General features: G+C 37.0%; 1 protein-coding gene across 1 annotated transcript in view; it reads right to left on the reverse strand.

Moving 5' to 3' along the window:
* Positions 1-3022: 3022 nt before the first annotated feature.
* Positions 3023-14950, reverse strand: part of LOC107661632 (uncharacterized) — a 13065-nt gene continuing 1137 nt past the window's right edge. The window contains exons 2-12 of the mRNA XM_016451297.1: positions 12862-13197; positions 11863-11895; positions 11509-11580; positions 11136-11252; positions 8910-9246; positions 8707-8727; positions 8494-8561; positions 7090-7437; positions 6691-6849; positions 4922-5025; positions 3023-3560 (exon numbers count right to left, since the gene is read on the reverse strand). Of these exons, the coding sequence (XP_016306783.1) occupies positions 3504-3560; positions 4922-5025; positions 6691-6849; positions 7090-7437; positions 8494-8561; positions 8707-8727; positions 8910-9246; positions 11136-11252; positions 11509-11580; positions 11863-11895; positions 12862-13197 (1652 nt within the window). The 3' untranslated portion in view covers positions 3023-3503. The remainder of the gene's footprint in view (positions 3561-4921; positions 5026-6690; positions 6850-7089; positions 7438-8493; positions 8562-8706; positions 8728-8909; positions 9247-11135; positions 11253-11508; positions 11581-11862; positions 11896-12861; positions 13198-14950) is intronic.

Below are 14950 nucleotides of genomic sequence, written 5' to 3' on the forward strand. Positions count from 1 at the left end.
GTAGTTTTTTTTTTTTTTTTTTTTTCAGTTAAAAAACAGATGCTTTTGAATGTCCCCAAAGGGAGATTCTCACATTTAGTTCACTTCTGGGTACAAATTTATCTCTGATACAAATACAGCTCACCCACACACACACACACACACGCACACACTTCCAGAGGTGTCTGAGTTCACAGCTGTCACTAAGACACACCGATATTAATTACCATTGTGTTGATCTGACAGCTGAGAGCAGGGGTCTGCAGCCTTTAACTTTACAGAAGAAAGGTACAAGCAAATCCACATGTGATATGACAGCTTGGAAAAGAAATGAAACGGATGATCATAAGGTGATATAAAGAGAAAGAACCACCACCATTGTCGACATACTTGACTAAATTTAGGTTTCTCGTGATCTTTAAATCCTTTTGATCTGAAAGTTTATACTTAAAGGCTTAAAATTAGTTATTTAGAAATATATAATGTGCAATTGTAATTTAAAGCTCAACTGTGAGACTATTTTTATTTAATTATTTGATAAATAAGTTATTAAATAAATAAATAACAACAAAAAAGACTATATAGTCGCATATTCCCATAATTCCATTTGTTGTTTTATAGTTTTGTTGTAATATGTGTTCAAAACATGAATATTATTGTTGTAGAAAGAAAAATTAGCTATGCGTTAAAAGTTTTGACTGATATTATTTATTTAATACTTAACGTCTCTGTGTGTGTTTGTGTATGTATACAGAAAGAGACATTGCAATAAAACTCAGGCAAACATAATTCAGCTCAATATTACAATTCACAAACACATCTGTCATACGAGCATAGAGATGTTTATTGAGTGAGTCTGTTATTGGACTCGAGTTTCTATTAGTCTGAGTGACAAATGCAAGAAAGGCTGAGGGAGACATTTATTATTAACCCCCATGATGACAGACAATCAATATGCAGGTGTTTGCTATTGTCCCAGACACAGGTGAAGCTGTCTACGACAAACTTATTGACTTACATGCGGGTTTTGCTGTGTGATAATCCAGTTACGGCCTCCTGCAGTCTGTCAGGTGAAATGAAACGGCGGAGGATGTTTGTACAAACGACGTTAGCGCTGCGACTGATGAACGGCCAGATTCACAAAACAACGCACATTTTTAAGTCAAACCACGTACATCTCTGGCAGTACAACTTTCTAATTTTTTCTAAATTAAGTTATTATAGCCTAATTCGTTTCGGAACAAAAGCGCCTGTGTTGAGAAGGGTCTGGCTGCAGCCTCGCACTTGCACTCTCAGACTTGCACTCTCAGACACTTGCGCTTCCGCTAGCGACGTCACTTGCAGTCTTTATTTTTTATTTTGTTCTATTTTTTATTACTTTTTGTTTGAATCTCTCAACATTTTACAACAGTAGCCAGGTGGTGAAGACAAGAAAAAAGAAACTTACTTACAATGTCACTTGCAATCGCCACTTGCACTCTCCGCTTTCTGCGACATCACTTGCAATCGACACAAATGGTGCGTGTTGCCAATGTTCATATGAAAACAGCGGCAGACTTCGATCGACTCCTCCCAGTCTTTCAGCGCGTTCTTTTTCAATCTGCAGACCTCAGCGCGCAGAGCAAGAAACAGAGGACAAGGTGTGTGTTTAACAATAGATCGTTATAATATCTGCATCTGTGCAGTTCTGTTCTTTGTCATAAATACAGTTTACAAAATATCAATCAGTACCACATTCCTAGAATCGCCCCTGGGTTATGCCATAAGTAGCCTATCAATCTTCTGTCAGTCACATCTTCACATGATATGAAGAGTTCACTAGCGAAAATTTGTACGCATTAGCTTGTGTTCCCTGTGTCCCACATACGCATGTCTATGAATAGAAATATTAACGGAAGGAAAAAGTGTACTGTGACTGCGCTTTCAAATATGTGCTTAAAAACAATATTAGTGGTCCTATTCATTGTGGTTTCACGCCTCAGTGTTCAATCATACAGACCATGACCTTTAATAAGCTAATGATGACGCATTTCAAGTATGCAGTTTTCATGACAACTGCAAACAAACATTTGCTGACATCAGAGGTCTGTGGGCACGGTTGAAAACAGCAGTGTGTATGTGTTTTAATGAGCAATACTAATGTCCCTGGACATGTACCCTAAATAAAGTAAACTAAGTCAAAACTCTCCCTTACTTGTGCTTGAACTTCACTGCCTCAGTTAGCCTAGTTGTTTTCTTCAAAGGGCTTTGGCCATTAGGCCTATGCTGCCTGCTAAATACAGTTATATTGTATATGTCTATAAAAATAAGGTAGGCTATACGTCTCTGTATTCTTTATTTTTCTCTTCCTGTCTCTCTATATTTCCTATTTTCTTTATATTTCCTTCCTCCAGGGGAAGCTTCTAGTCATTTGAACAAGCAAACCTATACAATATCAGTCTAAATATCCAATCACATCAAGATCACCATCACAAAAACATGTTTGAGAAAGTGAAACTCATTCTGGTCATTCATGTGTTTTGAACAACAGATTTTACGCTCTATAAAGAATGACTTTAAACATTCTTGTGGTGAAAACGGTGCACAGTGTCACACAGACAGGTGCAAGTTCTTAAGTATGAGGTGTGTGAGAGAAAAACTGAATCTAGGTCATGGTAGTGCATAAAGAGGACCAGTACAACTTGATGGTGCGCTTGTGGTTGGCCATCTCTTTAGATTTAGTCCAAATCTGAAGACATTTGCTGACATCATTTTATTTTCCTATATAAGAAACAACCTGGTGTATTTATTCTATGTGTCTACCAGTAAATGTTTTTTACAGTATTAAGTGTTGTTTTGTTTGTTTGGTCAACAGAAGTACACACAAGTGCATCATGTTGAAAATAAGGTCAAAGGAAACCAGATGCACTGCACTTTCCACTTCCTGCCATTGACCTGTCAATACCATCACAGTTTCCACCCAACTGCACCCGATGCAACTCAGCATCTTCCTCACTCTCCTCTGTCTCACATGTACTGACACAAGTATACCACAGTCAATGGTTTTCACAGACTTTTATTGTAAATGGCAAAAGAAACCACAGTATGAAAGTGTCAAAATGAAGTCTGAGAAACATTTCTAAGAAGGCTGAAAGGCATAGCGGACATCTGTACAGCATAAAAGTCTTTACTATAAAACTTTTCACAGTTAGACACAAAGAAAACGCCAGGGCAGGCAGTGTGTGCTACTTTTATACATGTTTGAATTAGTTTATCATGCATGTCAGTATGACACATCTTCACTTTAATTTAAAAAAGACTCATATAAACAACAAAATTAAAATAAGAATAAAACTATCAACAGAGCTGCTACAAAGAGAGGGATTAATATCTGTTGCCACCATCGAGAGCTCAAAGGGCTTCAACTGTATCTGAAGATTAAAATCACTTCTGCTATTTACAAAGATGTTCTCATGAAAGAAGAGAGAGAATGCAAAATGCAATGCAGTGAACAGTACATCACGTTCATCTTTCTTTTCTGGTTGTCATTGGTCTTCACCCCTCCTTAGATCAAAGTAAGACCAGTAAACAGGCACTTGGTACTGTAGAGAGAGAAAGAGGGCATGAATCAAATAGTCATGTCATTTGAAATATGGATGTAATATGGAATAATTTCATCAGAATCCTTGAGAATTTAAAGAGACATGATAAAGAGCAGATTTGATACAGAATGAGGCTCAGAAGTGCATCAGTGAGATCTCGTCGCACTCTCTCACAGTGGAATTGCAGATGTTGCTCAGAAATTGTGCTTTATGACATCATACAGTAACATGGGAAGCAAAACAATCTATTTTTAATTCATTCTAATTCAGAATAAAAACATGCTTTTAAGATCTAGCTGGTTACTTGCATCTACTTGAGACAATGTATTTTATTGTGCCCTGTATTGCAATGCATTAGTGTTGATTTGGGTCAAGGGTCCTTCATAAAGTGTCTGTTTTGTAATTTGCAGTATGCATATGTATGAATACCCAAATGACCTACTACATTTCCCAAAATGTTACAACATTACAAAAAAGAACACACTCCAAGATGTTCTTTCAATGTTTATCCACAGGTGCACCAATGTCCATGGATCAAGGCTGAATCACTGTTCAATATTGATGAATTCATGTTGATATTGCGACATTGTATCAACATCTTTTTGACACGGGTGAATGAATTTCAGACTGACATAAGTATTTTGATAACCTTTTTCTAACCATTTAGCATTAAATGCTATTTCAATGTGTTTTCAATCTTGAAACTACAATTGATATTACTGCAACTATTTCAACATTAAATGTCAGTCATGTGCCGACTGGGACTGTGTGGGATACACAATGCAATGCGACGCACTTCAGTCCAGTGTGATAAATTAACTGTAATAAATATCAGCCATGATACTCAACACAACAGCTAAAAGTTAAAGAGTTTTTATTTGTTACAATAAAAATGCAAAATAACCCTATGCATTTCCAAGATGATATAACTGCATAATCACTTAACTAAGAAATTAGTCTTAAGAATTTAAGACCATTTTTCTGTAATGCTGCTTTGGAACAATGTCCACTATGAAAATGACACTGAAATTAAAATGAACTTGACTGAACATGTAACATCACAAGGTAACCAAAAACTAGTTTTTACTAAATAATACACCATACATATTTTGCAGTATGCATGCTAGTATTCCATTCCGAACAGAGCCAACACCAACATCTGGAGCTGTGGATGTATTTAGAAACCAACCAACACATTCATGAAAACAACTTAGTTGAACAAATATTTCCTGTTACAAACATGGTTAGGCCTTATAGATACACTTAGGTTATGGTCGTATGTTTTTGCCTGACTCGATGCATACAATTTTGCCATCTTGTACCAATTATTTCGACTTCTCTTGAGGTCGGATTTGACTTACCCACTGGAGGGATCCTCGAGAGGAGCCTGTGCTACCTTCCTCCTCTTCCATGTTCTCATGCTCCTCACCCTCACTGTGTGGCGTCTGGTGAATGACTACTCGCTCTGAGGGAAGAGACAGACATTGGGATTTAGGGCTACATCCAAATATCTATGATGACAATTTAAACCCTTTCAAATGTTTCCAACCAGTTTTATATTATTGCAGAATTTCCATTACTGATGGCATTTTTAATCAGAAGTAACACGTACCAGATATACCTTACAAACCTTTCCAAAAAAGTATTGCGCTTTTCTATTTTTTATTTATTTTTTTACTGACACATAGAACCAAACCGCACCTTAGTCTATGCAGTGTGCATGACAACATGTCTACACTGAAAGCGGGTGATGTGACATGACAAAAATATACTGTTCTCATTATGAATCAACAAAGCTGTCTATACTATAAGCAGCATTGTGTATATACACAGGTGTTAAAGTTGTTGCATGCAAACTATGTCCAGACGACAAAAAACTGTCTACAGCAAAAAAAAATTCCCACTTTACCACAAATAAAAAAAACACCTTTCAAGAGTGTTTGAGAGAGGCTCAGCCAACTGAAATAATGCAAGTAACTTGAGCAATGGTTCTGCTTCAGGAACCAGATTTTACATGGGATATTGCAGAAATATATCAAGTAGAATTATATATTTAATATTAATTCAATACAAGACCATGCAGTGTTTGGTTGAAAAAAACACTTTGGCTGTTTATGCATTTACAAAATGTTCAGTTTTCCTATTCTGACAATGTCATATGAATAATTTTCATATCGTTGGCCTGTGCAGTGCATTCTATATCAATATTCATTTTAATGTTAATATGTTATTCTATTTACATACCATAATACCAAATGGCAAAATGTCTGCCAAAGCACAAGAGTCTGATTAATTATTAATTGCATAGAAAAGTATTGTTTTTCCTCACTTTCCATGACCATACATTTGAGAAGGGTTTTACTAATGCATGACTGCAAAAACTAGCAATGTAACATTTATTTATTTTTTACATAAACATAAAATTATTATTTATAAGTAAAATAAAATGTCTGTATTTTTATATTAAAATATTTCTGACTATTTGCAAATATAATATATACAATTGTATATAATATAAAAATATTTTTTTTATATAATATAAAATTCGGAATAATTTTTTCAAAGTAATGTTTTAGAATTTTGTAGTAAATCATTTTTTTTAGAACTTTAGAACAAAATAATAACTGTTACTTTTAAAAAGTAATGTTAACTGTGTGTTTGAATAAGCTCAACATTTGCACTTCCTGTGTGAGGGGCCACACCGCTACAAAATCTGACAAGTTTTGACATGAAAGACCTGCTCACACAGCAACTTTGTGACATAGGCTACATTATTTTTCATATTACATGCACTTGCATCATTCACTGTGCTGTTAGTCAGTGTAAGTTTTTTGGAGTGTCTGGATGTTTGTATGACAGCGTACCGTTGTTTAATAGTCAGCTGCAGAAAATTTACAATTCATCCGATCCATGAATGAATAATAAATGTAATAAATGTCTGTCTGTGATTACAGTATTGAACTGGGTATAAGTGGTGTAAAACACCTCATAATTCTTAATGAACTTTTAATGAGTCTCAGCTTTGCAGGAAAAACATAAGTACTGTACAACACTGAGGATGATAAAGCAATGCGGTACACATGCATTCAGCACGAACACACCAGTAATGAGCCTCAGTATTGAAGTGTACCTGATTTTTTACAGGAGTTCCTCATCTTGCACACGCTGAAGGCCAAGCAGAGGGTCAGCAGGCCGATGGCAGCAGCCAGAGATAGAGGCAGGATGGGAGGTGAAGGGGGGCCGGTAGTCCCATTGATTTGAGTTTTTTGGGCAGATGTACTAGCACTGCCTGTAATGATGTCAGCAGAAGAAATTAGACAACTAATCATTTAGAGATAATTTGTATTACTATATTATTATATGAAGTCATAAAAGTCCACAACATGACCTGAATTATGCGGACACCTGCTTCTAATGAATAGGGTTGGCTAGATCCCTTAAATCCAATGACATGAATCTTAATGCTATGTGAAATTACAAAGAATGCCATATATGAATGAGAGGAATGAGTGTGGAAGAAGAATCTTACTTTGAGTTGTTGCCTCAGTACTGTGTTCACCTTTACAGACATTCAGGTAAGTTTTTTGTCCCTCATATTCTAGCAGAACTGGTATGTCCTGAATCACTTTACAAACATAATCTCCAGTGTCATTTTTAACTATATTTGTGATTTTCAGAAAGGAGCAGTTTTTCATTGGGGACGTTTGATATAGCCGCTTTTCTACCGGTATTCTTTTCTTATCCTTATACCAAGCTACTTTAAAATCACTGTTTTCTTCTTTTGTTTTACTCCAGCAGCAGCTGATTTGATCAGATTCTCCTTCATTCACAATGATGCTCAATGGGCTCTGAATCACAGACAGCTCCTCATATGAACCTATGAGAAAAACACAAATGACAGCTTGCCACTGTTGAGTTTTGTATTATTATTATTTTTTTTTTTGGCAAAAATCTGAGGCATGTTGCCTCAGAGACATCTCCATAATCAAATCAAATTAAAATGATCACAGATTAAATGCAAAATGCACTGAATGTCCTAATCTACACTAAACCTACCTCTTACAGAAAACATTCTTTGTTTTAACGTGTGTTTTTAATTAGATGTAATAATAATTATATTGCATTTTAGTTTTTGCAGAGGTTTCAAACGTTAGTAGTTGGTCAAAGTGACCTTACTAAAACTAGATAAATTCTCTTTTAAATACCCTAAATACTAATCATTACAAGTCTCCTGCATGGATTCAGGTACTTTAAATACTTTAAATGTATACATTGTCATACAGACAATGCATACTTTTTTAACCAAAAATTAAATAAAAAATGCAACCAAAAAATTATGCAAATGCTATATATAGCCTATATATATATGTGTGTGTGGGTGTGTGTGTGTATATATATATATATAAATGTACACACACACACACACATATATATATATATATATATATATATACGTATATATTCAATTCAACTTTATTTGTATAGCGCTTTTCAAGATACAAATAGTTGCAAAGCAGCTTTACAGAAAGTATATAGAAGTTTCTACAATATATTTAGTAGTAGCTTATCAGTGGTGACTATGTCAAAATGAATGTAGATATGGCAGAAATGTACGGTAAAATTCAGTTAATGACGTAATCAAACATATATATATATAATGATAAACATTAAAATAAGTTTTTTAGCATTGTGTATTGCTAATGTGATGTTACACATTAGTAAATTGCTTTGGATAAAAGTAACTGCTAAATACATTTATGTAAATGTAAATGCAATATGGTACAAAAATGTCTCCAACTGAACATAGGAAGGCAGCCATTATCTTACAGCTCTACAATCATTTGATTTGTTTTATTTTGTACTAATACTGAACAGTATCATGGAGCATCTGTGCTGGTTTTCCATTCAGGAATGAGTTTCTTGTGGCACTTACCTCTGAAACAAAGGCATGACATGAGGAGTCCACACAGGAGTCTGGAGGAACACTTCATTTCTGAGCGTCTGCAGAGAATCTGAACTCTGCTTTACTCCCACATCACAACCGTTCACACGCATGAGACACTCGTACTCTCAGATTTTCACCCCCTCCCCACGCCACTAATTTTATCACAGCGAAGCCCAGAGTAAACCACAACACTGCTCTCACACTCGATTCACCTCGGACACACTGAACACAACCATATACACAATCACACAGAAAGGTTCATGCATGAACATATTTTATTTCATTTACTTTCAGAATTCAGTAAGTCATTGCAAACTATTACGAGTCTGCAAACAAGCTATCATGCAGGAAGTGACATCATAGACCTGAACAGCACAGCCATAACTCCATTTCCTGCGTCTCACAGAGCTGAAACTAAGTCGCCCAGCACAGAAACAGTCCCTTCTTCAACACTTTGAAGTGTCTTTTCATCAGTGTTCAGAACAGAAATGGTCTTGTTTTCGTTGCCATGCATTGGAGATGCACCTTGTTCAATGCTCACAACTACAGCCGTCGGTTTTTCTTCATCTGTTTCTTCTTCTGTTGCAACAGTAACTTCAGGATTCTCGTTGTTGACCCTCCCTTTCTCCTGTTCTGAAATATTCTCACCCTGTTTCACCTCTTCAGTTTCATTCCTCTGTGTCTCTCCAGCCTCCAGGTCTTCATCTGGTCCTTCTCCCAACTCTACAGCATGCTCAACTGCTTTAGATGGAAAATAAATAAATATAAAAATCTCACTTACAGAACTCACTTATATCTAAGGCTATAAATGTTTACTTTAAAGGAACAGTTCACCCAAAAATGTACTCACCCCCAGGCCATTCTAGATATAGTGATTACATCACTTGCTCACCAATGGATCCTCTGCAGTAATTAGTGTTGTTTACGTTCAGGAGAAAGCGTGCGCATGCTGAACGTAAACAACGCTGATTACGTTGATTAAGTTCTGGGGAAAGCACACGCATGCGGCGTGGTACTCTCCAAAATGGCAGAAGACGTTAACTCGGGAAGAAGAACTGTTGGTTACACTTTACTTGAAGGGGTGTGCATAAGACTGACATGACACCTTCATAATCATGACATGACACCTACATAATCATGACATGACACATGTCATGAATATGAAGGTTTTTTATGCATGTTTATGACAACTGTCATTAAGTGTCATTCGCTCAGTTATGTAATTTTAAATGCAAATATGACATTATTTGACCTAACCCTACCCCTACCCTTACCCCTAACCATAGCCCATAACAAAGACATCTCAAACAATGTCATCTTTGCATTAAAAATTACATAACTGAGCGAATGACACTTAATGACAGTTGTCATAAACATGCATAAAACCTCCATATTCATGACATGTGTCATGTCATGATTATGAAGGTGTCATGTCAGTCTTATGCACACCCCTTCAAGTAGTGTTACCGAACTGTTGAATAAATGATGTTATTTTTGTTTTCTTTGCACACAAAAAGTATTCTCGTAGCTTCCTAAAATTACGGTTGAACCACTGATGTCACGTGGTTTTATCGCTGTCCTTACTACGTTTCTGGGTCTGGGAACATTTCAGTTGTGTTGCTGGAACGACATGACGGTGAGTAATTAATGACAGAATTTTTATTTGGTGAACTAACCCTTTAATGATGGATTCATTTCTTACAAACATGCAGCTTTTCTCTTCACAACTTGTTAACTGATGGACTGGAGTGGTGTGGATTACTTGTGGATTATTGTGATGTTTTTATCAGCTGATTGGACTATCATTCTGACGGCACCCATTCACTGCAAATGATCCAATGCTGAGCAAGTGATGTACTAACCCCGACGCCATCCAAGATGTAGATGAGTTTGTTTCTTCATCAGTTAGGAGAAATTCAGCATTACATTTTCAGCAAATTATCATTTTTTGAGTAAACTATTCCTTTAACTATACTTCTACTGTGGTACAAATCTATTATTTAACTTTGCTTACCACACTTTGTCATAACAAAGAGACAAAAATAGTCTATTGCTGCTCATGCATGAAAACAAACTGTCTGAGATGTTGTTAGACACTGACTGTATTCAAATGAACCTCTGACCACAAGTTCATACACCACTGCTGCGGTGAAGAAAAAAGTGTTTAGAAGAAAAAATCCTATTAAGGATCTCCATAATGAAATGTATTTGTAATTATTCTGTGTAAGTCAAAATTTTCGAGATAGACCTGGGCTGTGAGGTTGTTAAATAGTGACTTATTTTATTTCATTTTAAATTATTTTTATTGATGGTTTTGAATGAATTATATTTCCAATCATCATCATCTTTTGTGTATTATTCTTGCATAATTTTGTATTTTGGAATTTTTTTAAATCATTGTAGCAATTCTCGTATTATATCTTTTTGGATACCTGTGATACCGCCCTTACAAAAGATGTTAAGCATACAGTCTTGTTCCTTTTTCCAATTTTCAAATATATCTTTGCTTCGAATCAAATGTTGTAAACGAATTTGAATCAAAATATTTGTTTGGTTGGTTGGTTTGTTAAAGGCTAAACAAACAACTAAACTATGTTGTGAAGTTTGTGTTGGGTATGTTGAACCATTACCTGGTCTTGATGATGTGACTTGTTTGTTGTTCCTGTTTAGGTAAAAGAACGCCGCCAGCAGACAGATGAAGGGCAGACTTCTGAAAATATAAATGATCACAACCTCCCGCGAACTACCTGTGAAAAACAATTGATCTTTTAAGCTTACAAACATAAATCTTACCCAAGTGTCTTATGGGATTTGTAGTTTGTTTGTGGCGCATCGAGTTACTAAAGCCAAAAACACTTCAGTACTTTACAGTCTGTTTTAAAAAAAAATCCATTCAAAGATGTTTCTAATGAAAACCAGCTCATTTTAGTAAACATTTACAGAATCAAATTCTTCATCTAAGATAAAAAAAAAAAAAAGATCAATATTCATATAACATCTTACCCTTAGGATCCAAATAATTATAGTTTTCATCTTCTGGATTTCTCTTCGGATGATCGACTACACCTGGCTTTTCTTCAATGAGAAATATTAATGACAATGACACATACATATAGCCTGCTAATTTAACAAACTAATTTAAGATTATATATTTCAAATATTATTCATTCATTACTTATTCACTTTTATTAGACAGAGACAACAGAGAGTGACAGGAAACCTTTGGGGAGACAGTCACACCCTGGATTTGAACCCAAATCACCCACATGAACCTCATGATTCATGACGCAACACATTGAGAAAACATACACTAATTGGTACACAGAAAAACAGAATATTAGTAATGTAAGTACTCACTGGTTGTGGGGCTGGAAACCATATGAACAATATCTGTAAAATAGGATAATCTCAGTATGCAACAGTTCTTAAAGGAATAGTTCACACAAAAAATTCAAATGTGCTGAAAATTTACTCACCATCAGGCAATCCAAGTTGTAGATGAGATTTTTATTTATTTGTTTTTTTCTCCATCGGAATAGATTTGAAGAAATTCAGCATTACATCACTTGCTCACCAATGGATCCTCTGCAGTGAATGGGTGCCGTCAGAATAAGAGTCCAAACAGCTGATAAAAACACCACAATATTCCACAAAGTAATCCACACCACACTCCAGTCCATCAGTTAATGTCTTGAGAAGTGAAAAGCTGCATGCTTGTAAGAAACAAATCCATCAAGATATTTTAACTTAAAATGAGTTCTCTATCCATAACACTGCTTTCTCCAGTTAAAAAGTCATCTCATCTGAATCAGGAGAGAAATATGCACAGAACCAAGCACCATTTACAAGCCAAAACAATTCGTATCAGATATGTTGGATGATTTGATGTGAGAGGACAACAGGGGATGGATTTTTTTCACTGGAGGAAGTGTTATTATGGATTATGGATTTATGGACTATTTTGGCCAGAAGCAACGATTACATCTTAATGATAGATTTGTTTCTTACAAACACGCAGCTTTTCGCTTCACAAGACATAAACTGATGGACTGGAGTGGTGTGGATTACTTGTGGATTATTGTGATGTTTTTATCAGCTGTTTGGACTCTCATTCTGACGGCACCCATTCACTGCAGAGGATCCATTGGTGAGCAAGAGCAGTATTGCAAAATTTCTCCAAATCTGTTCCAGTAAAGAAACAAACTCATTTCCATATTGGATGGCCTGAGGGTGAGTATATTTTCAGCAAATTTTCATTTTTTTTTTTGAGTGAGCTGTCTGAAAGGGACAATACACTGTCTTTGAAAATTGTGAACTTTTAATTTAATTATCTGAATTAGTATTAAACAATCTCACCTTCAGTTGTTGTCTGAATCTGAATGATATACAGGTAAGTTTTTTGTCCCTCATATTCTAGCAGAACTGGTATGTCCTGAATCACTTTACAAACATAATCTCCGGTGTCATTTTTAACTATATTTGTGATTTTCAGAAAGGAGCAGTTTTTCATTGGGGACGTTTGATATAGCCGCTTTTCTACTGGTATTCTTTTCTTATCCTTATACCAAGCTACTTTAAAATCACTGTTTTCTTCTTTTGTTTTACTCCAGCAGCAGCTGATTTGATCAGATTCTCCTTCATTCACAGTGATACTCGATGGGCTCTGAATCACAGACAGCTCCTCATATGAACCTGTGAGTAAGAAACAATAAGCAAGTCATCAATATTTGATATTTAACAACACTGTGGGCTGTACGTGTCACAGTACTACTGTGAGGGAGCACGGAGCGAGGAACGAGGAGACCAGGAGTACATCAACACATGAGACTTTAATTGAATCAAGGGAACCAGGAAGACACACATAGCAGAAGACATCAACAAGTAGAACCGACAAACACTAACTGAAAGGACTTTAAACACAGGATAACGAGGGACTAAGGAGACACACCTGGAATCAAATTAACAGTTAATGAAACACAGCTGGGCACAAATGATAACCAATGAGGACAGGACACAGGAAGAACCAAATAAGGGAAAACCGGAACATACACTTGACAGATCGCCCCCCTCCCGGACGGCGCGTCCCGCGCCGTAACAGTACCATCGGGGAGGGGGGGTGGGCGCCCTGGAGGCTGGTGCAGGACTGGAACAGGGCGGAGACAAGGGAAGCCTCCAGGGCGGGTCAGGAGGCCATGGCGGATCAGGGGACTCAGAAAGGCATGGCGGATCAGGAGACTCAGGAGGCCATGGTGGATCAGGAGACTCTGGAGGCCATGGCGGATCCTCCGTGGCCTTAGCTGGCTCGGCCACGGGTATATGGCCCCCCCCCCAAAATTTTCTTGGGGAAATCTAGGAATCCTGGGGGGAGCTCTGGAGGAGCGGGCACTTGAGGGCGTTCTGGAGGAGATTCAGAGACTTGAGCCCTCCTTGGGCTAAGCACGGGAACAGGAGCCCTCCGTGGGCTACACTCGGGAACTGGAGCTCTCCCTGGGCCTAACTGGGTTCAGGAGCCCTTCCTGGGCTAAACGAGGAATCAGGGAACCGACAAACACTAACTGAAAGGACTGGGGCTTTGAAACTCAGGATAACGAGGGACTAAGGAGACACACCTGGAATCAAATTAACAATTAAAGGGGTCATATGATGCAATTTCAATTTTTCCTTTCTCTTTGGAGTGTTACAAGCTCTTGGTGCATAAAGAAGATCTGTAAAGTTGCAAAGACTAAAGTATCAAATCCAAAGAGATACTCTTTAAAAAAAGTTAAGAGTCAGACACGCCTACCTAACCGCTCGCCTCTGCTCACTCAAGCCGGCCTCCGCATACTCTATACTCGGTGTGTGACGCTGTTTTGTTGCGAAAGCGAAACTACTTTGTTTGGCCTTCCAAAAGAGGACACGACTAGAAATCAGTGGTTAAGTTGTATTTACAACACTGTTCCAGAACAGTTCAACCCAAATATTCAGATGTGTCCAGTGCATTTTATGGAGGACTGTTTCCTGATCCTGGTAGAGTAGACTACAATGCCGGCTGTTCTGACTCACAGACTGTAAGTAAGTTTTTTATATTTAAAGAATTTGCCACTGACGATTCAAACGTGAGTTTTTTGGGCAGTGTAGAGTAGCACTTGTTGTTTGTCATTTCTCTGATCACAAATGCAGACATGGTTTTATGTTACGCTCCGGCCGGACAGCATCACAATATGGTAAGGGGCGTAACTTTTCCGTCAAACGCTTGAGGTATTCGGCCAATCACAACGCACTGGATAGCTGGCCAATCAGAGTACACCTTGTTTTTCAGACCGATGAGCTTTGTAAAAATCGACGCGTTTCAGAAAGGCGGGGCATAGAGGAGAAACAATAATGTACAGTATGTGGAAAATAATGTGTTTTTTAACCTTAAACCGCATAAACACATTTCATAACACCAAATACACAAAATAATGTT

This window comes from Sinocyclocheilus anshuiensis, unplaced genomic scaffold (genome assembly GCF_001515605.1).
Source record: "Sinocyclocheilus anshuiensis isolate Anshui unplaced genomic scaffold, SAMN03320099.WGS_v1.1 scaffold1425, whole genome shotgun sequence".
Classification (NCBI taxonomy): domain Eukaryota; kingdom Metazoa; phylum Chordata; class Actinopteri; order Cypriniformes; family Cyprinidae; genus Sinocyclocheilus; species Sinocyclocheilus anshuiensis.